The sequence below is a fragment of the Xenopus laevis genome, chromosome 4L (genome assembly GCF_017654675.1).
Source record: "Xenopus laevis strain J_2021 chromosome 4L, Xenopus_laevis_v10.1, whole genome shotgun sequence".
In the NCBI taxonomy this organism is placed as follows: domain Eukaryota; kingdom Metazoa; phylum Chordata; class Amphibia; order Anura; family Pipidae; genus Xenopus; species Xenopus laevis.
The window spans coordinates 121,333,203-121,357,848 of NC_054377.1; the positions used below are offsets into that span (position 1 = coordinate 121,333,203).

The 24,646-nt window shown below is 37.5% G+C and overlaps 1 protein-coding gene across 1 annotated transcript; it reads left to right on the top strand.

Annotated features, from left to right (window-relative positions):
* Window positions 1-67: 67 nt before the first annotated feature.
* On the top strand, window positions 68-24,610 carry sstr3.L (somatostatin receptor 3 L homeolog). Its single transcript, XM_018258899.2, has 2 exons — window positions 68-403; window positions 22,671-24,610. Exon 2 carries the CDS (start codon window positions 23,191-23,193, stop codon window positions 24,400-24,402), a length of 1,212 nt encoding a protein of 403 aa, XP_018114388.1. The 5' UTR covers window positions 68-403; window positions 22,671-23,190; the 3' UTR covers window positions 24,403-24,610.
* The last annotated feature ends 36 nt before the right edge of the window (window positions 24,611-24,646 follow it).

The following is a 24,646-nucleotide window of genomic DNA, read 5'->3' on the forward strand; positions in this document are numbered from 1 at the left end:
TTTTCATTCTCACTTTTATCCTCTGTCCATTCCTCTCTACCCCCATGTATTTATAGATCTCTCTCTCTCCCTCACTCCCACTCACTCCCCCTCTCTCCACCTTCCCAGTCCCTGATTGGTTTGCAACCTGTGTGCCACCGACAGGCAAATCTGTGATACGGAGATATCGAGAAAGACAGAAGAGAATGGGGATAGGGGAAAGGAGACTAAGGCAAGCATAGGAGTTCTAAAGAATGAGCAGTACAGCAGCAGCAACTGAGAGAAGAGAATACCTTTAGCCATGAGACAGATCCAACATCCATTGCTGCAAGGAGCACCTGTCCCTGCCTACCTGTGAGCTGTAACTGAGTCCAGTACTGACATGCATGTGCTGACACACCTGTGCATAACTGTGCTTAAGCAGGTATGTATCTCACAGACAATCCATAGGGAAACTCAATTAGAAACTCAATTAGAAACTCACCAGTACTTGTGATATATCCGCCTGCACTGGCACACGGGAGACAGACAGAGAGAAGCAGACGTTGCTGGTTTATGTCTGACACAATGTATTAGTGCTCAGTGGCAGTCTGTGTGTCAGCAGAAGTCTCTGCCAGTGTGTGGCACTTACTGTACCCGCACCAGTGACATTAAGGGGCACATTTACTTAAGGTCGAATATCGAGGGTTAATTAACCCTCGATATTCGACCGTCGAAGTAAAATCCTTCAACTTCGAATATCGAAGTCAAAGGATTTACCGCATTTCCTTCATTCGTAAGATCGAACGATTCGAAGGATTTTAATCCATCGATCGAACGATTTTCCTTCGATCAAAAAAACCTAGGAAAGCCTATGGGGACCTTCCCCATAGGCTAACATTGATGCTCGGTAGGTTTTAGGTGGCGAAGTAGGGGGTCGAAGATTTTTTTAAAGAGACAGTACTTCGACTATCGATTGGTCGAATAGTCGAACGATTTTTAGTTCGAATCATTCGATTCAAAGTCGTAGTCCAAGGACGAAGTAGCCAAAAAAATACTTTGAAATTCAAAGTATTTTTTATTCTATTCCTTCACTCAAGTTAAGTAAATGTGCCCCTTATAGTATATGTGTGTGTGTGTATATATATATATATATATATATATATATATATATATATATATATATATATATATATATATATATATATATCCTTCCCTATTCTTTTTGTTTGCCATTATAAATCTCTCTCTTTTTGTGTGCAACATTGTCTCAGGTGTGCATGGACCTGCCTATTTACAGGTATGGGATACGTTATCCTGAAAGCTCCAAAATACAGGAATGCCATTTCCTGTAGCTTTTTTCTCTGTAAAAGTAAATCCACTATCTTGTACTGATAAGAAAACAGAATTCCATGTTGGTGGCAAAATAATCCAACTGATTTGTTTGCATTTTAAAATGTTGTTAATTAGCGGCATGGTGCTCTTATATAAAGATCCTGTATACAGAAAACCCTAGATCCGAGTATTCTGGATTATCATATTCAGGTCTTTTAATATTTGAATTATTTAAAGGTATGGGAATCCATATTACGGAACAATCTCTTATGCAGAAAACTCTGGATCATGGATAACAGCTCCCATACCTGTATACATTAAATAAAGTTATGGGACCTGTTATACATAATCCAGAGATTTGTAGATAAGAGATTGTTCCATATTATGGATCCCCATACCTTAAAAATAATTAAAGTATTAAAAGACCTTAATATGATTGTTTTGCCTCCAATAAGGATGAATTGTATCTTAGTTGGGATCAAGTACAAGGTACTGTTTTATTGTTACAAAGAAAAAGTTGATCATTTTCACAAAATTTAGTTATTTGATTATAATGGAGTCTAAGGGAGATGGCCTTCACATAATTCAAGGCTTTCTGGATAGTGGGTTTTACAGATAACTGATCCTATACCTGTATATCATTCCCATACCTGCGCTCTTTGTTTGTGACGTAGTATTTTGTTATATGTTGTTCTGCATAATGAAAAGTAGAAACGAGTACTGTATAGCAGGATTTGTGCAGCTGTGTATCATTGTGTGGCTCTGCTCGGCCCATTGTATACACATGTCCTTGTGTTTTATAGTTCTATTTGGCACAGTACAGTGTGTGGGTGCTTTCAATTATTCCTTTAACATTGCTTGTTACAATATATGGCTTATTTTTCATAGAGTAGAAGTACTAAGTGCAGTAATGGATGCAAAATTGTAGTTATTGCTTGCGCCTACTTGTGATCTGCTGTACCAGTGGCATGTACCATGGCAAATCAGGGCAAGGACCATTGCTCACTGGCACAAGGGAGCCTTGTACTTAATACCTGCCCTAAGCAGACGTTGGACTACTTTCACAAGCAGAACTTATAGAAATGTGCTATCATGCTTTCAGGAGGTGCAACAAATGTTCTCAATAGTGCACTATTCAGTAGCGATATCACAATATTTGTGCCTCCAGCATCAGGTGCAGTTTTGCTGGAATTCTAGGTTAAAAAAACATAGCAAATAGTAATTCATTCACATAGCTATTGAGCCCTTAAGTCTTCTTGCTCTGTGGGTGACATGGACAAGGTAGTACATGTCACAATTTATACCCACAGTTTTGCATGTTTGTGTTTTCCCTAAAGCTGGAACAGTTGCGTGTGTCTAAGACAAATTATCTACCCTGGGCCCCACAAAGCAGTGTTTTTTTGTAGGCAGGAAGTATGAGTAGAAGGTAAGAAACATAGAAGAGATTTATGTTAGTAGTACCTGTAGAAGGTATAGTAGGGATAGATGGTGCCTATAGTAGCAGTGGCATAATAGTCTCTGGGAAGGGAGTGTGACTGTGGGATAGCAGGTATAGTAGGGAGAGATGGTGCCTATAGTAGCAGTAGGATAATAGTCCCTGGGAAGGGAGTGTGACTGTGGGATAGCAGGTATAGTAGAGAGAAATGTTGCCTATAGTAACAGTGGGATAATAGTCCCTGGGAAGGGAGTGTGACTGTGGGATAGCAGGTATAGTAGAGAGAAATGTTGCCTATAGTAGCGGTGGGGATAATAGTCCCTGGGAAGGGAGTGTGACTGTGGGATAGCAGGTATAGTAGGGAGAGATGGTGCCTATAGTAACAGTGGGATAATGGTCTCTGGGAAGGGACTGTGACTGTGGGATAGCAGGTATAGTAGGGATAGATGGTGCCTATAGTAACAGTGGGATAATAGTCTCTGGGAAGGGACTGTGACTGTGGGATAGCAGGTATAGTAGGGATAGATGGTGCCTATAGTAGCAGTGGGATAATAGTCTCTGGGAAGGGAGTGTGACTGTGGGATAGCAGGTATAATAGGGAGAGATGGTGCCTATAGTAACAGTGGGATAATAGTCCCTGGGAAGGGAGTGTGACTGTGGGATAGCAGGTATAGTAGAGAGAAATGTTGCCTATAGTAACAGTGGGATAATAGTCCCTGGGAAGGGAGTGTGACTGTGGGATAGCAGGTATAGTAGGGAGAGATGGTGCCTATAGTAACAGTGGGATAATAGTCTCTGGGAAGGGACTGTGACTGTGGGATAGCAGGTATAGTAGGGAGAGATGGTGCCTATAGTAACAGTGGGATAATATCCAGCTAATCTGCCACCTCTAAGTGCCCCCTTTGTAGTGAAGCATCAAGCTTTTCACAGCACCGTTGTAAATATCATACATTAGACCCTAAAAATGAAGGAGGCAGAATGGTGGGATCTAATGTATGGTAGTCCCCTCACCAGTGCCTTAAAGGGGTGGGTTAGTTAACTTTTAGTATGTTATAGTATCTTATATATTTTCTTTCTTCTTCTTCTTCTTCTTTCCAACTTTCAAAAGGGGGTCACTGACCCCATAAAAAAATAAAGCTCTGTAAGGCTACAAATGTATTGTTATTGCTACTTGTTACTTATCTTTCTATTCAGACCTCTCCTATTCATATTCCAGTCTCTTATTCAAATCAATGCATGGTTGCTAAGGTAACATGGAAACTAGCCACCAGATTGCTGAAATTGCAAACTGGAGAGCTGCTGAATAAAATGCTTAATAACTCAAAAACTACAAATAATGAAAAAATTAAAACAAATCACAAATGCTCTCGGATTATCACTCTCTACATCATACTAAAAGCTAATTTACAGGTGAACAACCCCTTTCAGATTCACCATCCACCACAAAGAAGCATGCTGCAGACGCCAGAACGGTGTTGGAGACCAGAGTGCAGGCTGAAGATTTAGTTTTTGCAGGGTGGCCCAGTTGGTTGGTTGTAATTACACTCTGGTTGTGCATGCACACACACACACATTTAAGTACACACATTTAAGAGAGACTTGGAAGACAAATGCATGTGCAGTAAACATATGTCAACTCAAAACAGCTATACTGTATGAACAGTATAATGTGCCTACTCACAAAAAAACTACGGGGTCATTATAAAAATATAAATGTAGACAGGGTCAATATTTAAAGGGGACCTGTCACCCTAAGAAATGATTCCAAATTATGTTCTATTGTTTTAATAAAGCACAATAAGGGGCACATTTACTTAGGGTCGAATATCGAGGGTTAATTAACCCTCGATATTCGACCGTCAAAGTAAAATCCTTCAACTTCGAATATCGAAGTCAAAGGATTTACCGCATTTAGTACGATCGAACGATCGAAGGAAAAATCATTCGATCGAACGATTAAACCCTTCGAATCGAACGATTCGAAGGATTTGAATCCATAGATCGAACGATTTTCCTTCGATGAAAAAAAGCTAGGAAAGCCTATGGGGACCTTCACCATAGGCTAACATTGATGCTCGGTAGGTTTTAGGTGGCGAAGTAGGTGGTTGAAGTTTTTTTTAAAGAGACAGTACTTCGACCATCGAATGGTCGAATAGTCGAACGATTTTTAGTTTGAATCATTCGATTCGAAGTCGTAGTCGAAGGTCAAAGTAGCCAATTCGATGGTCGAAGTAGCCAAAAAAATACTTCAAAATTAGAATTATTTTTTATTCTATTCCTTCACTCGAGCTAAGTAAATGTGCCCCTAAATGTTACTTATACTATATAAATGATTCAAATCTTATTTTTAACTCAGTTTCAGAATTCACAATTACAGCAAGGCATTTTTATCAAGACAAGCTTTTCACCACCCCAAAGTCTAGTGTATGTGCCAGAATGGGGATCCTCATGCACATGCCCAGGCAACACAATTCTAGACAGTAAGGAGGAAGGCTGGTGTCAGGGGTGCAGTGATATCTAGGAAGTGCAAAATGGAAAGTGAAAGTAGTTGCCTGCCCCGACTCTACGCCTAAGGCATAGAGGTGGGGCAGGCAACATGTGATTGACAGCTGAGATTTTAAATGCATTTTAAAGAGGTATGGATGTTTTAGCAAAAAACAGAATTTGGGTTTCATGCTCAATTTGAAAATGACTTTCATTATACAGCTTTTTATGCCTTTTAGTTCTTGCAACATAAAAAAGAATGTTTCGATTGAAGTGCCCCCTAGCTGCATGGCAGATGCATGTGGCTCTTTGCGCTGGAAGTGAGAATACAGTGCATAATCATTTACTATAAATCTGCATAACATCCATTTTCCTCTTTGGAAGGAGTTTGTAAATCTATCTCATTGTGCTACCAGAACTAATATTGGTTGTATGGGTTTGTTTTGTGAAAAGATCCTTAGAATCCATAATCTTTGTGCCTGTATAAATACATATACATATATGCGTGTTATTCTGCATCTGTCCTTGAAACTGTGTTCAGTATGTTCCTCAACTTGTGCCTTTCTAAAAATTTGCCCTTGTATATTTCTGCAGAGTTTCTGTTACTCCACTTGTTACTCTTTCTTTCTATTTAATTATACATAATGTTGGATATCTGACATCGATCTGCCCACCGTAGCAAGGTTACAGATAAGAAAACATAAGAATGTTATTTATCAGCGTTTAGTCACATGGTGGCATGGTACAGGGGACTCTAGAGCCAATGTGAGCTGACTGAGAAAGAATAAAACAAAAATCTGGATAATTAATACATTAACTGAAAGAATTGTTTTTCTATTTTCACCATTACTTCTCCTGTTGAAAGCAGATCTCTTCCTGAAAGCAGTATCCATATTCTAAAACAAGCATTTGTGTTATCAAAGCCTTTCGTTATGGATATTTAATATGTGTCCTGAAGCATAGAACTTAACTGACTTTCAAGTAATTTATGGCCTTGGTGCTCCAACACTAAAGGTCTCATATGAAAAAGAAAAACATCTCCTATAGAAGGTATTTCTCAAATGCAATTATTCACAAGGCCCGTATCCAACAAAGACATCACTATAGTAACCGTCAATACCCAAGAGGACGGCCATATTTGCAGAGTTAAATATTAGCCCATTGAACTGTCAAATGTCACTCGTTCGTTTAACTCTTTAAAAGACCATGTGTGACCCACAGCGGAGGTTCGATTTTTAATCAGCCAGATCAGCCGAGCTCCAGCTAAGCCAAATTGCATTGTGTATCATTATTATTATTTGACAATACATGGAATGATGATTGATAGTAGTGTGCAGAATATCAGTGTAGCAATGCATTCAGACATAGTTAAAATCCAATTTATCAAACGTATTTAATATCTCTGTTGTGCAAACAGGCAACTATGGTTGCAAATCTGATATACTGGTACTAGGAGGGGAGTTAGCTTTTGTTAAGTCATTATGAGAAGGCTCACTGCCATAATATGCACCATAGGGCTTGTTCAGTACCTTACACAACAATTGATAAATGTCCATTCCTGGCAGTTTAGGGTTCATAAACAAAAGTCACTGGTGGGGTTGTACTGACTGCTACAGGGACCGTGTTCTATTTTTTACATAGATTTTACCTGCAACCCCTAAATAAAAAATTAATAAAAGAAAAGAAAACATAATTCTAAGCAACTTTCCCATATACATTTATTAAAAATGTTCAGTGATTTTAAAGTTATTTGTAAAAACAATTGTTACTGAAAGCAGCATTTGCTTAACTCCAGGTTGTTACTTTTTAAACAACTTTGCAAAAGTCTTAGGGGCCGATTTATCAAGGGTCGAATTTCGAGGGTTAATAAACCCTCGAATTCTACCCTCGAAGTAAAATCCTTCGAATTCGAATATTGAATTCGAAGGATTTTAGCACAAATACTTCGATCAATCAAATACAAATCGTTCGATCGAGCGATAAAATCCTTCGAATTGAACGATTCGAATGATTTTAATCGATCGATCGAACGATTTTTATTCGATCAAAAAAACCTTAGAAAAGTGCTGGGGAAGGTCCCCATAGGCTAACATTGAACCTCGGTAGGTTTAAACTACCAAAGTATTTTTTAAAGAGACAGTACTTCGATTATCGAATGGTCGAATGGTCGAATAGTCGAACGATTTTTAGTTCGAATCGTTCAAGTCGAAGGTCGTAATAGCCTATTCGATGGTCGAAGTACCCAAAAAAATAATTCGAAATTCGAATTTTTTTTCATTCGAATCCTTCACTTGAGCTTAGTAAATGTGCCCCTTAGTTCCCCAGCAAAAACAGGTTAATTGTTAATCAGCTGTTAATCAGCTGCCTTGTCTTACATTGTATCAACAGTCTGGCCCATCAGGGCTTTCAATAGCAATCCATATACAAATAACTTGAAAAAACATAGAAAATGTGTAATGAATGTATATTGCAAAGTTGTTTAGAATTATGTTTTCTTTTATGAGGCAATATTTTATTTTTTGGGTTGACATTCCCTTTAAGACTATCTTGTTCAAATCAAAAGTTTCAAATATTAGTCTTTATGCTTTTGAGATGACAAAATTTGGTTTCCTTGGTGTCCTGGGTAAAAGCTCCTCCAGTGTTGCATGTGAAGTTGCGGAGCAACTGGTTTTTTTTTTATAGGTGCAATGTATATGTAAACCACTACATTGACAGTAATTTTAAAATAATTATCAGGTTCATTTCCCTGACAGTGAGACAAGGTACAAAGGGCAACAAACAGGTGCAAACTGGACGTGAGTCGTTGCACACCAGAATGGAGCACTAGGACCTGTGCAGGGATGGGGGAGACACTTCGGGTGTGTCATCCCCTTCCCAGCCCATAATTTACGTGTTATTCAGACTTGCAAGTAAGGAAGCACATGTGGGTGCAGAGTGAAAAAGAGCCCTGTATTTACCACCTGCACAATGTGCTGAATGCAGCAAGATCCCAGATGCAAGTGCTTCTTAAATGAGCACCAAGATAAGCAATTTTCTGTCTCTTAGTGCTCTACCACTTGGCTCCAGGGTAGTCGTAAACAACTCCTTAATAACTCAAAAGACAAATGTATGCCTGAAAAGATGATCGCTAAATGGTAAATGGCCCTGGACATTTTAAGTGCTAGTGCAAAATAGTGCCTCTTAGTGCTCCTTGAAGAAACACTTGATATCCTATCAGGCTAATGCTTTTGGCCAGAAATGAGTGCTTTCTGAAATCACCCAGAGTAGTTCACAAATGCATCCCCTGACACTTATAAATAGAGCAACTGGAATGCATGAAGCCTATGCACACTCTCACTTCACCCTGTATTAGTAGCTTGGTGCAAAATGATAGAGCTTCCGGCGACCTCCAATATAGCCAAGAGAAAGAAATTTACCAGCACACAAGACTTTTGTTTGCAGGGCAAGCCCTTGCCGTTTAATAATGCAGAAGTGCAACGTTTCAGGGCCACATCCCTTTATCAAGCATATATAAATAAAGGTCCCTCTTCCTTTAAAACTTTCAAATGCTCCCTAAAGACCCACCTGTTTAGGGAAGCTTCTTCAATGTATCTTAATTAATCAGTCATAAAGGTATTATAACTCACAAATTTGTTTTTAAAATCTATGTCTCAATGGTACCCTAACCCTTTAGCTTGTAAACTCTTTCAAATAGGGGCCCTCTAATCCTGTTGTACTCTGTAAATCCTGTTGTACTCTGTAAATCCTGTTGTACTCTGTAAACACTTGTTTGTTATTTACTGTTTGCTCCCTGTTCATTATATAATGTAAAGGATTGCGTAACTTGTTAGTGCTATAAAGATAAATGATGATGATGAAGATAGTCAGTCAATCTCAACATGAGAAAAGCCATTTAAGGTCTTAAGATTATATAAACAACATTTAGCACACTGATAAAGCCTAAGTTTAAGGAAATTTTTTTTTATTTTATTCATAAATGTGATGATAGTTTTCCTAATTAAATCTCTTCTCTGTTAATACTTTTATTCATCCCTATTGGAAACAAGTCAATGTTTTATCTGCTGTAAATCATTTCATGACTAATTATCTTGAATACACAAATCTAAGAGGTATTTCCTATAAAGAACAAAGCCTGGCATGTGAATGACGTTTAAAGAGATAATGAGAGCAGACTTTTCATGAGGTTGTGAAATACGTCAGTCACATTATCCATGCACTGCCCAGATTCCTTTTGTGCTGCTTCCATCGCTGTAAGAAGTTAGAAGTAGTGACGGGCGAATGAGACCCGTTTCGCTTCACCGAAAATTCACCAAATGCAAGTTATGGGCGACAAAATTTTTCTTTGACGCGCAACAATTTTTTTCACCCATTAGATCTATTTTCGTGGTGAAACTTGGTGAAAAATTTCACTCATCACTACAGCCTGTAACAGTTCAGCTAATGGGAGTCATGTCATGTACCAATAAAATTGTATAAACTTTATTTCATATGATTACTTGTAAATGTATTGTGCCCTGCTGAGCTCCATATCCATGTTAGAACATTTACTTTATCCGCCGTTGCATTATGTCGGCCATGGTACTTCGTCAGAAAGGAAGTGAAGAGGTGCTGCAGCTCATCTTCACTTCCTGTTGTTTTGATTGTTTGTGAACTTTGCACATATGATAAAAACAATAGGAAGGTGGTCATACCTTGTGTAGCTCCTTGTGTTGGATAGAAAGAGAATATGGTCAGGAGAAAAGTCTATGGAAGGCTAAATTAAGGAGGAAAGCATGGGCGTTAGCAGAAAATTTTCCAGGGGGGAACAAGGAAGAAAACATATTACACAAATTACTTGTACCCATATATATAGCTTTTCTACAAATATATAAAGTAGTGCACAGTATTGCACAAGTATTTTCTACTTTATTAACAAAATTACTAGTCAGCGGTTTGTAGAATGCTATTCCCTCAAGTGTTATAGTTACAGCTGGATATATAGGGGCAAATTTACTTACCTTCGAAGTTGCGCCAGCGTTGGCTTATCCGTACTTCTCCTGGGTGCCGCTAATTCACTAAAATCCGAAGTTGCGCGCAGGGAAGCGAAAGGTAGCGAAGTTGCGCTATCGTTACTTCATCAAGCAAAGCGAAGTTACGCTAGCGATGCCTAATTTGCATACGGCGCCAAGTTAAAGTACAATGGACGTATATGTGGCAGCAAATACATTACACTACACAAGGCTGGGAAAGCTTCATAAAAGCTTCATAAAATAAAATAGAGTTGTTATTTTGCCCTACACATGTGCCCACTGTATAGTTTAGGTGCCATATGTTAGGAAATGTAGGGTGACCCCCAAAAAAATGTACTCTCTTTTTCAGCCTATCGCCCTTAAAAAAGTAAAAGACGCCAGTTTTTTGGGACTTAGAAAAAATTTCAACTTTTTTTGAAGCAATCCCTATCTACTCTTTTGCACTTCGCCTGGTCTGAGGTGGTGAAGGCAAGTCTGGCGCAAGAGGTAACATTCAATAAAATACGCAAGTTAGTGAATTAGCGCAGTTACGTCCCTTCGCCATAGCGCAACTTCGCCTGGCGTAAGGGTGGGAAGTAGCGCTAGAGTAGGTCCACTTCGCGATCGAATTTACGCCAGCACCTGTTAGTAAATCGGCAAAGTATTGCGCTAGCATTAGGCGCTTTGCACTTAAGTGAATTTGCCCCATACAATGAAACCATTTCCCTGACACCATTATTTCCTGAAAAATGTAAAATGGGGGTTCTACCTTACATAAAGTAGAGTAACAGCAGCAGGAAGAGGTTGTGCAACAAAATGTCACTAGTATAGAATCTATGTTTATTCATTCTATTTCAGTCTAGGCAGGGATCCCCAACCTTTTGAACCCCTGAGCAACATTCAGAAGTAAAAGAAGTTGGGGAGCAACACAAGCATGAAAACTGTTCCTGGGGTGCCAAATAAGGGCTGTGATTGGCCATTAAGTAGCCCCTATGTGCATTGTCAACCTACATTGAGGCTCTGTTTGACAATACACCTGGTTTTTATACAACCAAAACTTGCCTCCAAGGCAGAAATTCAAAAATAAGCACCTGCTTTGAGGCCACTGAGAGCAACATCCAAGGGGTTGGAGAGCAACATGCTGCTCACGAGCTACTGGTTGGGGATCTTTGGTCTAGGGTAAAGCTATACAAAATACATAATAAAGATCAAGTTGCTTAGAATTGGCCATTCTATAACATACTAAAAGTTAACTGAAAGGTGAAACACCCAGTAACACCAAAACATGAAACATGTTTTAAAGGAACAGTTCAGTGTAAAAATAAAAACTGTGTAAATAGATAGGCTGTGCAAAATAAAAAAATGTTTCTAATATAGTTAGTTAGCAAAAACTTTATAAGGCTGGAGTGACTGGATGTGTAACATAATAGCCAGAACACAACTTCCTGCTTTTCAGCTCTATAACTCTGAGTTAGTCAGCGACTTGAAGGGGGGGCCACATGGGATATAACTGTTCAGTGAGTTTGCAATTGATCCTCAGCATTCAGCTCAGATTCAAAAGCAACAGATATGACACATGTGCCCCCCCTCAAGTCTCTGATTGGTTACTGTCTGGTAACCAGGGTAACCAGTCAGTGTAAACCAAGAGAGCTGCAAAGCAAGAAGTAGTGTTCTCTCTATTATATTAGACATCCAGTCACTCCAGTCTTTATACATTACATTTTTGCCTAACTAACTATATTAGACACAGCCTATCTATTTACACACTTTTTATTTTTACACCGAACAATTCCTTTAAAGTAATGAAAATATCATGTAATGTTGTCCTGCACTGGTAAAACTGATGTGTTTGCTTCAAAAACACTACTATAGTTCATATAAACAAGCTGCTGTGTAGCTATAGTGGAAATTGAAAAAAGGCTATATGGCACAGGTTAAATAGTGGATAACAGATAACACCATTATGCTCTACAGAGCTTATCTGCTATCTGCTACCTGAGCCTTTTCTTCGTAAATGGCTGCCCCCATTGCTACACAGCAGCTTATTTATATAAACAATATCATTGTGTCTGAAGCAAACACAGCAGTTTTACCAGTGATAACTTGGAGCTGAAAGTCATTTTAATATTTTGTTTTAATGTATTCTGCATCTGTTTTGGCTGAGAGTATCGTTTGAATTCTCTGGTATACCCAAGGGGAGAAATACATTTATTATAGTATGGCTGATTCATAAAAGAATGGAGAACATAGAATTTAGGGTCTGCAGAATTCTGACTGGAGCCCACTGACTGGGGAACTCAGGGACAGCCATCTCATTGCCAAAGCTCAGATCTCTGTCTGCCTTGGGATATCAATATCTACAGCTGTAACTACCCAGAAAGTTCCCAAATATCAAAGGCTCATTATACTGAATTCACCAGTGCTGCAGCGTAACAGTCCCATTTTGCACGTTGTTTTTGCCCATTTCTCAATTTTAGTGGGGTGTAGCAGGTGGGGTTTTTGTCTTTTTTCTTTCTTCTGCAGCTCTAAGAAATTTCAAGTTACAAAGTAGTTCATCATTCTAAAAATGAACATTTAAATTAAAGATTAACATTCAGTTGTCTTTTTTGGTTGTCACGGTCAGTGACCCCAACAACCAGACATACCTTTCTGTATCATGTTGCTTCACTCCCATAATGAATTTATCCAGTACCAAATCTATTTACCATTAGTGATGGGTGAATTTATTCACCAGGCGCGAATTCGCTGCGAATTTGCGCGATTCGCCGCCAGCGAATAAATTCGCAAAATGCCCGTGAAAATTTGCGGCAAAAATTTGCCGTCATCAAAAAAAATTTTTTTCCGAAAAAACGGGCGCCGGCGTCAAAAACGAGACGCCAGCGCCGTTTCGCAAATTTTTCACCATTTCGCGAAATTCGCAGATTTTTCGGCGAAGCGAAACGGCGCAAATTCGCCCATCACTATTTACCATCTATACATACATGCTCCCTTACCTGTAGATGTTGACAGATGAGAAATAGTATAGAATATAAATGGACCCATAAGCCCCCTCAGTCCCTCAGTTAGACGCAGAACCACTCACATGAAAGCACAGGCTAAGGGGCATATTTACTGTACAAGCACAGTATTGGTTTAATGCAGGTAATTCAATGTATGCTCTATATCCAAATAACTGAAAGTACATCAAAAGTCAAATATTTTTACATATCTACAATGTTTACTGGTACAAAATGTCATAAGCAGATTCATCATAAAACAATAGGCAATTTCCTATATCCATGGGCAATATATTTCTTATTCTATACTGTTATTTTATGTTCCCTTAACATTCATTAACCCAGCAGAATATGACAACTATGCTGCAGAAATGTACAATTTTAGGGACTGATTGATTTGATTGTACATCTATACATCCCTCTGTACTGCCACCATATGCAGTAAGTCTCTTAGGCTATTCCTTGCTGCAGCAATATATATATATATATATATATATATATATATATATATATATATATATATATATATATATATATATATATATATATATATATCTATATATAAATATATACAGGTATGGAACCTGTTCTCTAGAATGCTCAGGACCTGGGGTTTTCCATATAAGGGACCTTTCCATAATTTGGATCTTCATACCTTAAGTCTACTAAAAAACATGTAGATGTAAACATGTAAACATTAATTAAACCCAATAGGATTGTTTTTCCTTCAATAAGGATCAAGCTGAGATCAAGTACAAGGTACGATTTTATTATTACAGGTAGAAAAGTAATCAGTTTTAAAAATGTTAATTATTTGATTAGATGTAGTCTTTGGGAGATGGCCTTCCCATAATGAATGATGAGTTTCCGGATAAAAGATACTTGCATATGTGAGTTGTCCCTTTTTGCATATGTTTGCTGTTTCCTGTAATATAATGTATGATGTTGTTTGCTGTGATTATTTTTGCACTAATAAATGATTGACGTGAGTTGCATTGCATACTATTTGTTTTATAAGGGAGATATAAAATAATTAAAGGGGAACTCCAAATTCCAAACCAAAATTTGATAAAGAGGCCCACTTAACACAGAAAACCCTAATATACCCATCACAGATACCTGTTTCTTTAAAAATTATGAATAAATGCAATTTTCTATGCTGAAATCCAGCTGTTTAACAGTTCTTCACTTTCTGAATCATTTGAAATCCTGACAGGGAAGGAGGGACTAAACACTGATGTTACAAATTGTAACAACTTCTCCACATCTTACAGACAGCATGCAGGAACTACATAACCCACAAGGCATTGCACTGTTTCTTAATGAAATCACATGTACAGGGAATTGTGGAGTTTGGAGGATGCAGGCTAAGGACAGATGGCTGTTGATACAAAGTAACAGTAGTCAGCCAGCTCAGCAAAGTAGTCAGAGAGATCAGCAGGAGAGCAGGGGGCTAAGCTTAGGGAGCTGTCAGAAACCATTAAAAATCATGAAAAAGTCTGCATATTTTTTAAATGATGTAAATTGCAAAGTTGCTTGAAATTATCTTTACTTTCAAAAAGTTATGTTTTTGTGGAGTTCCCCTTTAAACACATATCTGATTCAGATAAATATTTCAAACTGTATACTTGTCCATCCCACACAATGGTAGAGAAAGAGTCAAGTGCCAATGAGAGATGCACATTGAATATACACTCTTTCATTTTGCCCTCAGTAGTCTCTGTGTTAATTCCTCACTTACTAGAAATATCCTTGAGACTTGTAAGAGCTTGTTGATAACAGGCGCTTGAATGCCGTGCAGTTTCATTTCTCAGCAGCAAAGGCCAGAATAATAAACAGTTGACAAGACAGTATAATGTTTGGCTATAAACAAAAGCTAGAATGTTTTGTATTTATTTATTGGTGTGATTTCTGAACAATATGCCTGTCTATGCTCCCTCCCTCCTACCTGTATTTTAAACTGCTATCTGGATTGCAATTATTATAATTATTACATAGTAACATAGTAACATAAGTATTGGACTAGCCCTGGATCAACTTGTACAATGAGCTATCTCCCATAACCCTGTATTCCCTCACTTGCTAAAAAGCCATCCAACCCCTTTTTAAAGCAATCTAATGTATCAGCCTGTACCACTGATTCAGGGAGAGAATTCCACATCTTCACAGCTCTCAATGTAAAAAAAACCCTTCCCCTTATTTAGGCGGAAACTCTTTTCTTCTAATCGGAATGGGTGACCTTGTGTCAGATGGAAAGACCTACTGGTAAATAAATCATTAGAGAGATTATTATATGATCCCCTTATATATTTATACATAGTCATCATATCACCCCTTAAGTGCCTCTTCTCCAGCGTGAACATCCCCAATTTGGCCAGTCTTTCCTCATAGTTAATATTTTCAATACCTTTTACCAGCTTAGTTGCCCTTCTCTGTACCCTCTCTAATACAATAATGTCCTGTTTGAGCACTGGAGACCAAAACTGTATGGCATATTCTAGATTATCGTGCGACTACTCAAAAAAGTGGTGTTTTTATTCAACTTTTTCCGTTCGCGCTTTCTCAGTTCAAATTATTTTATTAATTTCAGTACAATCATTGTTTTAGAGAAAATGGGTCTAGTTTGTGGTTTCAAAAACCTCTAGAACCACAAAAATGAGACTGTTGATAAATAGGCCTCCACGTCTAATTGCTCTGATGTGGGGGCTGCAGAGATTTTAGCTCACAAAGCACAGTTGCTTTTATAAAATTGTACCTTGGCCTTAAAAGGTCTCATAGATAAGTGGTTATCTAAACAAATAAAAAGACATGAAGCAAACTAAAATGTTGTTGCCTGGCAATCCAATTAATTGCATGCAGGTTTTGTGAAAAAAAAATATATTCTACTCATTTCTGTTCAGTACATGTTTAATCTGTATTAACAGCCACCATGTCTTGGGTTGGGTAAAATATTGGCCCAAAGAGCCTTAAAAAGTGATATAAAATATCATAATAAAATATCATGATTCATAAAAATTATGCAAAATTTTCACAACCAAAACCAACTTTGCATACATCATACGTAAATACAAATATCCAGATACCTGTCATGCAGAAAGCTCCAAATTATTTAAAGGAAAACTATACCCCCAAAATGAATACTTAAGCAACAGATAGTTGATATCAAATTGAATGACATATTAAAGAATCTTACCAAACTGGAATATATATTTACATAAATATTGCCCTTTTACATCTCTTGCCTTGAACCACCATTTCGTGACTCTATCTGTGCTGCCTCAGAGATCACCTGACCAGAAATACTACAACACTAACTGTAACAGGAAGAAGTGAGGAAGCAAAAGGCAGAACTCTGTCTGTTAATTGGCTCATGTGACCTTACATGTGGTTTGTATGTGTGCACAGTGAATCTTACGATCTCAGGGGGTGGCCCTTATTTTTTAAAATGGAAATTTTCTATTTATGATTACCCAATGGCACATACTACTAAAAAAGTATATTATTATGATAATGGTTCATTTACATGAAGCAGAGTTTTACACATGAGCTGTTTTACTCAGTATCTTTTAATAGAGACCTACATTGTTTGGGGGGTATAGTTTTCCTTTAATCTAATAATTCAACTTTTTGAAAAGTATTCCTTTTTCTCTGTAATAATTAAAGAGTAGCTTGTACTTGTTCTTATCTATACTTCGAAATTCTATCATCGAATGGCTGTACTTCGACTTCGAATATCAAATTTGACGGTTGAACTGAAATCGTTTCGAATGATTCGAACGATTCGAACGATTTCAGCGATCGATCGAACGATTTTACTTCGACTACAGAAAAATGCATTAGAAGCTCCTCATAGGCTAACATAGCACTTCGGCAGGTTTAATTTGGCGAACTATTGAAGTTGAAGTTTTTTTTAAGAGACAGTACTTCGATTATTGAATGGTCGAATATTCTAACGATTTTACTTCGAATCGAAGTCGAAGTAAATTCGAAGTCGTAGTATCCTATTCGATGGTCGAAGTATCCATTAAATTACTTCGAATTTTGAATTTTTTTTACTTCGAAAATTCCCTCAAATTCACTTCGACCCTTGATAAATCTGCCCCTTTAAAAGTTAATTTAAAGGTGAACAACCCCTTTAAGGATTCTCCTCAAAGGAAATGCAGATAGAAATGACTGCCCCGTCAATCGTAATTAATTATTTTCAGTTTTGGTCCTTTAAGTTCTGGCAGGGATGTTAGGGATAGAACAGAAAAAGCATGGAACCAACAGACAATCTGCCTTGGTGATCTTGTCATTCCATGGGTTTGCTTTTTAGCATAGTAAAATGATATCATACAAATACATCTGCAGAGAGCCTTCTATGTCAGAGCTGGAGTACCTCCATATTCAACTTGTCTCATTCAAGCTGCATGTAAAGGAGCTAAAATGCTGCTCCACTAGTATACAATTCAAATGCGGACTGCAATAACAGGGCTGCATTCAGCGACCCAGTTTCCAGCTGCATTGCTCGACCCAGAGTTGTTTTTTAGCCATTCACACACTTTAATAACTTGTATCAGCTATACAGAAAAAAAAAGTATTTTCCCCTTAAAATAGATCAACTCTTCCAGCTTATTAAAATGACGTGTCTGCCAGTTGTTTTGTTCGGAAGGCATTTCAGGTAAAGTTAATGAAAGAGAGTTCTGACAGTTCATTAATTGCACTACGTCTTCCCAACTGTTTTGGCCCGAAGCCATTATTATCTCTAGTCGGTAATAAAACAGTGGCAAATCCTGCAGAATTATAAATAGTATTTATGAAATTTGCCTGGCACAGAAATGGCTCTCCTTTCTTTTCAGCTTTTTATTGTTACAGTGAACTGGATGGAATTGCGTGCAATATTTACGGATCTTCATTAAAATTACAGAAACGGCTTTGTTCAACAAAATGTTCTTCCTTATTCATTTCACTTTGAGAAAAAAAAAAAAAAAAAGATCCATCGTCATATTAAAACCATTATAGAGTTTGCTTTTTGGCAATACATCATTTATGGATTTGCATTGTTAATATGGGCAGGCTAAAAGCGATTATTCGGTATGTATGACATGCATGAAAAAATCATGCTCTCTTGGATTATAGAAAAGTCTTTCATCACTTGTATGTAAGCCCAGAATCATTTGGTATTACTCCGCTTTGTAGATAATGCATGAGATTTTTTAATTGCTAATTATAATTGCTAATTTGGGGGGGAAAAGTCTTATTTGACTAATTTCTTTAAAGACATCAGGTAAACTAATATATTTAGGCAACCAAAAGTATTTATTATCTGAACTTGCTTTTACATTGTGTCAAAAAGGTGAATACATAATAATAGACAACATCCATGGTTCTAGATGCCATAGGTTGGCATGCTTGATCATATTAAAATGAGATCATACAAAAACATCTTCTCTTCTGAGCTGAGTATCTTCACTAGCCAGATCAATAGGGTTCATTATATATATATATATATATATTTCTAAGCAATGCAGAAGAACGGCACTCACAGGACTTCCAAAGGGGTTTATTTTGCTCAACGTTTATATATATATATGAGCTTGCGCGATTCACAACAGACATTTTCTTCTCTTAAATATATATATATCAAGAGTGGCCAATGCTATTAAATGCTGACCATTCAACCCACAAATCAACCAAGAGCTGTAGTTCTACTAGAATTTTTACTGGTTTTCTGTATGAATAAAACACATTTGACTGACTGCTGTGGATTACTAAAACTGAAACACACTTTGCATTTATTAGATTAGCCAACTATACTTGCACCTATGGGCCCTGAGGCAAATTTTGCAACTGGGCCCACCATGATGAATTTGTTAGAAACTAAGTGCACTCCACTCTGCAAAACTGTTGACGTCAGAGGACCCTCTTGGACCCTATGAGGGTAATTTATTAAGTAAGTCCAAATTGCAAAAACTATTGCAAAAACTCGAACAGTTAAGAGTTTTTGTTACTACAAAATCCAAATTTTTAGAGGAACAAAAAAAAACCTTGAATTTTTCGGAATTTATTAAACCCAGAGGGTGTTAAAAGTCAGAATAAAAAAGTACTCTGACTCAGACCTGCCAAGTTCATATAGAAGTCAATGGGAGACATCCCAAAAGATATCCTGGGTTTCGTGCAATGATCTGAAGATTTTGTGGTTTTCAGGCAAATATCCGAAAAATTTGTATGATTCGCAAAAAAGGCAATGCGGATTTGGTCAGAGTTGCTTTCAGAAAATAATGAGATATTTTTCAGATTTTGATAAATAACACCCTAAATTTTGCCACTGGCCTTCATGTTCATTATTCATCACACTGTCAGAGGTGCAGTACTGTACTAATCCCCTCTTTTCCTATGTGCCAATACTGACTAAAACTCAAAATTAATTAATTTAATTTTTTTTTTAATTTACTAATTTATTTTCTATCAAGCTGTGATTAACTTTTTTTAGTTCTGTTTTGTGCAGATTTCTATTACAACAATTTGCAGATTTCTAATTGCATTTTGAGAATCTAAGCTTAGGAATCATCACGAATCATCAAGCAGAAAAGTAGGTCTGCCTATCATATAAGCTGATGCTAAGGGGCTGATTATTAAATACTGTTAATTTTGCTAGTTTCTGTGCTGTCATGTACATAGACTGACTTTGTTTGTTCCAAGTCTAGTAACCCATAGCAGTTGTTTGTTTGTAGGAAAATTTAGTTCTCGGGCATATCCAACCGCTGGCAATTTGGCTGTCTTTGTAGTTTTATAGCAGCTGGGGGGTCACTATTTGGAGTTCCCTTTATATACTGTACTTAGTTTATCCTTAAACTGCCTTCATTGCCTAGAGCTTGCTCCTCTATAATCCAGTCCCTAGCCTTTCATTGATTGTGATATGCTTTAGCCATTCATAGCTGAAGCCTGCAGAATTACAGTATAATATTATGAATGAAAGCATTATTATCCATTTTCACAGCAATTATATATTTATATATTATTGCTGGTTTTATTCTGTCAATGCAAAACATGGTCATTTGATTTAGTTATAGTCCAGACACGTATTATGTTCTATTTCTGTCTTAGAGTCTCTTTAAGTGTAAACCATTATTATTATGCGTGGGACCATTGTTTTCCGTACATGTACAGGAGGCCATTCATAGTTATTTTTTCAAGGAGCTCGAGACTCGGAGCGCAACACAGGAGATTACAGTTGTAAATGTTTTCAATGGACATAATTGCAGCAGTCAAAAGCCGTCAGCACCTATTCAATGGTGCAGGTTTTCCTTTAACCATTCAGAAAAATATTAGCAAATATTTCCGACAAATATAATTATCTGACAGCCTCCTGCTTTGACAAGTTTCATTGTTAAGAATAATTCATCAGAAATGAAAATATCATTTCTTTCATCAGATACATTAAAAAGTAAATGGAGCCTCAATTATCAGTATTAAAAATATATCATCACTTTGACATATTGTAGTGTTACTTTTTTTTTTTTTTACATTCTCCTCCTCCATTTTGATGACACCTACAATAATTTCATTTTAATTAATGGCCTTCCATCCAGGATCCTTTATGATGAGAAGACTGTGTGACACTGTGTTTATTGCTTCTCTCATGCTGACATCATGGTAGCTAAATATTCATTCTTGCAGATATTTGCCTCCATATTAGGATTTTTTAACTGTATTTTGTACATTTTATCTTCATATTACCATCTTTCTACTGCATCAGTTTGTGAACAAGCCAATATTAAAAAGAGTACTTTAAACAAGAAAAACTAAAAAAATAGGGGTAAGAAAGGAAGAAAAGGAACGGAAGGAGAGAAAAGAGATCCTCCTCCTGTATGAGCTTTTCGTATATATAATATCTATGGAGTCCATATGTCCATAAATCCCTAGAGTCCTCTAAGTACACTGTCAGCTGTTTCATTGTAAAAATCTGTTTTTTTAGTTAAGCAAAGCTTAACATCAAGGCTCAGCCAAAGTGAGGCAAGTGTCAAACTGGCCACCTAAAAGCTTTTTCAGTAGATCAGCAGTCAATTATCCAGAAATCTCTAGCCGTATAAAAATATCACAAAATATGTATCCGGGAGCCAATATTTGAACACCCCAAAAACAGGCAGCAGGATCGTTCCAATGTTTTATGTTAGTGACACAATCAAATACCACTGTTGCAATATTCCTAGAGGAATATATAAGGGTTCATTTTTGCCATTAGGGTCCTCTGGAGTTTCTTCTGCAAATGTTGCAACTATGCTCAATGACCTGCTTCCACTTAAAGGTAAAATATAGACCCCATTTTGAAATGGCTCATTCAGTTGGACTTATGTAGATAAGGTTTCTAAAAAGTTCCAAAAATAAATATAAAAGTAATATTAATTTTTCCACAGACAAACCTGAATCCACACCATTTCCCAACCCACATTAGGCTCATAGTGTCATTCCTCACCTCCCTCACCTTGTCCAATTGTGGTGTAATGAATTCTGGAACTTGAAGTCCATCTAATTTGCACAGATTCTCTGGAAAGCAGAGGGGCTTCAACTCCTAGGATCCATCACTTCATAATGGAACAAGGTGAGGAATGGGTTGTATGACATTATGAACCTAAAAGAAGTTGGGAAAGCATTCATACGGGTCAGAGATTACAGATTACAGAATTCACAGATTGGAAGGATTTATAAAGTCATGGATATGTATATGTACTTATTATTTACATAAATCCAAACAAATGAGTTTATGTCAAAAAGAGGATTAGATTTTCTCTTTAACACCTGCCAAGAGCCAGATTCCCTAGCTCCATGCAACCGCAGCACTCATGTTTTTGCATTTTAAAGGAATTGTTCAGTGTAAAAATAAAAACTGGGTAAATAGATGGACTGTGCAATATAAAAATGTTTTCTGGAGTGAATGGATGTTGACATAATAGCCAGAACACTACTTGCTGCTTTTCAGGTTTCCACTATAGGTGTTCCACGAGTTATGCCTCAAGGTGCAAACTTTAAAATGTAATTAGGGCACAGTGTTAAACCATGGCACCATTATATGAGAATGATATCCATTCTATAGCTCCGTAGAAATCCATGAATAACAACTGACCTCCTGTTTACCTCCTGTTCCTCCTGTTTACCTTCCTGTATAAGAACTAAACAAAAATCAGTGTATCCTATGTAGTTTATTTATCTGTTATGTAAATGTGCGCCCTATGGCCCAACTTTAACTTTAATGGCTGCCTCTGGCAACCCAGCTAGTGTGGGTAACAGTACATTATATTTAACCCTTCAATGGTTTACTGTTACTGGTCCATATTGCTAAAGTATGTTCTCCTTATATGTGCATAACTTAGTAAAGCGAAGTAAAGTAAAGATTTAACTAAAATAACAAAAGTAGAATGTTTTGCTTTAAGTAATGGCTGTATACCGAATGTTGCATTTGGTTATATATTTTTGTATTTCATTTTTTCTTTACAGAAACGAAGCTAATACAGAGATACATTAGCTGAAAAGAATAACAATAAGGCCCTCCAGAGAGTAAAAGACATTTAAAAAGAAAACCAAAGTCATCACGCTGATACATGCTGAAAAAAGAAATTTTAACAAGAATGCTGACAACTATTTAATGAGAAAACAAGGAGAGGTAAAGAAGTATAAAAGGATACAGATACCTCTTGCAGCTCACAGTACACAGCTCCGGCTTGCCTGCTATCTGTAGCCATTATTTGAAATCAAGGCTAAATCCTTTCCAAAGGATACTGTGTTCTACTTTATGAAAATACACGCCACAAAAAGAAAAACGCTGATACCAGAGAATCTTCATTTTAAAACACTGATTTGTGAACTGTGGAATAGCCTACAACATGTAAAGCCTAAAGCGAATATAATATGAATTCAGTGAGGAAGCATGAAATTGTTTGCTTATGAGAAAGCAAATATACAGAAGAATAGTTTCTGAAATAAAGAGGCATCATTAGTTGTTTAGTTTAACCCAAGAATGACACCAACCTTTCCAACTACCCTGCTTGAGAGCTCCTACATTGAGTTAAATGCAACTCTTAATACCAATATTTCATTTAATCAGAATGGGACCTCTCCTGGACTCCTGATTCCTCTTGTCTATCTAGTTGTATGTGCAGTAGGGTTATGGGGAAATACATTGGTTATATACTTGGCATGGCGCAGTCCTGCTGGCCAGAACTCAGTAACTGCCCTCTATATCCTTAATCTGGCACTGGCTGATGACCTTTTCATGTTGGGTCTTCCCTTTCTTGCAGCCCAAAATGCCCTATCCTACTGGCCCTTCGGTTCACCTGCATGCCGCCTTGTAATGACTCTAGATGCAGTTAACCAGTTCACCAGTATCTTTTGCTTGACCGTTCTGAGTTTTGATAGATATTTAGCTGTAGTGCGTCCAATGCAGTCAGCCAAGTGGAGAAAACCTAAGGTGGCAAAATGTGTCAATGTAACTGTGTGGATCCTATCATTTCTAGTTGTCCTCCCTGTTGTCTTCTTTTCTGGTGTGCCAGGGAATACTGGGACTTGTCACATAGCGTGGCCAGAACCTGCACACATCTGGAGAACTGGTTTCATTCTGTACACTGCTGCCCTTGGCTTTTTTTGCCCCCTACTTGTTATATGCATTTGCCACTTACTAATAGTGGCCCAAGTACGGTCTTCTGGAAAGCGTGTTAGAGTAGCCCCAAATCGTAGACAGGGGCCTGAACGAAAGGTAACCAAGATGGTGGCTCTAACAGTCACTGCATTTGTCCTGTGCTGGTTTCCCTTTTATGTACTGAACATTATCAATCTTTTGTGGCCCCTGCCAGAAAGTCCTAAGCTTTATGGGCTATACTCATTTGTGGTAGCCCTTTCTTATGCAAACAGCTGTCTCAATCCAATTATTTATGCTCTCCTAGCTCGACCTTTCCAGCGAGGCTTACGAAGAGTCCTCTGCAGGACCTCTGTCCGCGTGGCTGACGGCACATTAAAAGGAGGAGATAATGAGGTACAAGAAGAACTTAGCAGGGTGAATGGTATATCCCAAGAAGGGAGAAGTGTCAGAACAGATGGTGGAGAAGGAAATAGTTTAAAAGCTATAAGTCAGAATCAAGTCCAACAAGAAGTAAGCACATCTGCACAAAAATCTCTACCAGAGGATCTGGGGGCCAGTGAGAAAGATAGCATGCTAAGGATCAGCTATTTGTGACACCAAGAGAAAATGGTCTTCTTAGATCATTAAGGACCATTGTGGCCCATCTTGAAACAGTGACTCTCTATTTCTCATACCTTTTCTTAAATGCTACTACTGATTGTGCTTATTAGCTTTATGTAATGCCAAACTGGACCATGGTCCTCATAGCTTTGGTATATGAATAGTCCACGATAAATAGAGAACAATGGAACAATGAAGGAAATGGAGACTGGTCAACCCTGGGTGACAAATGATTTAG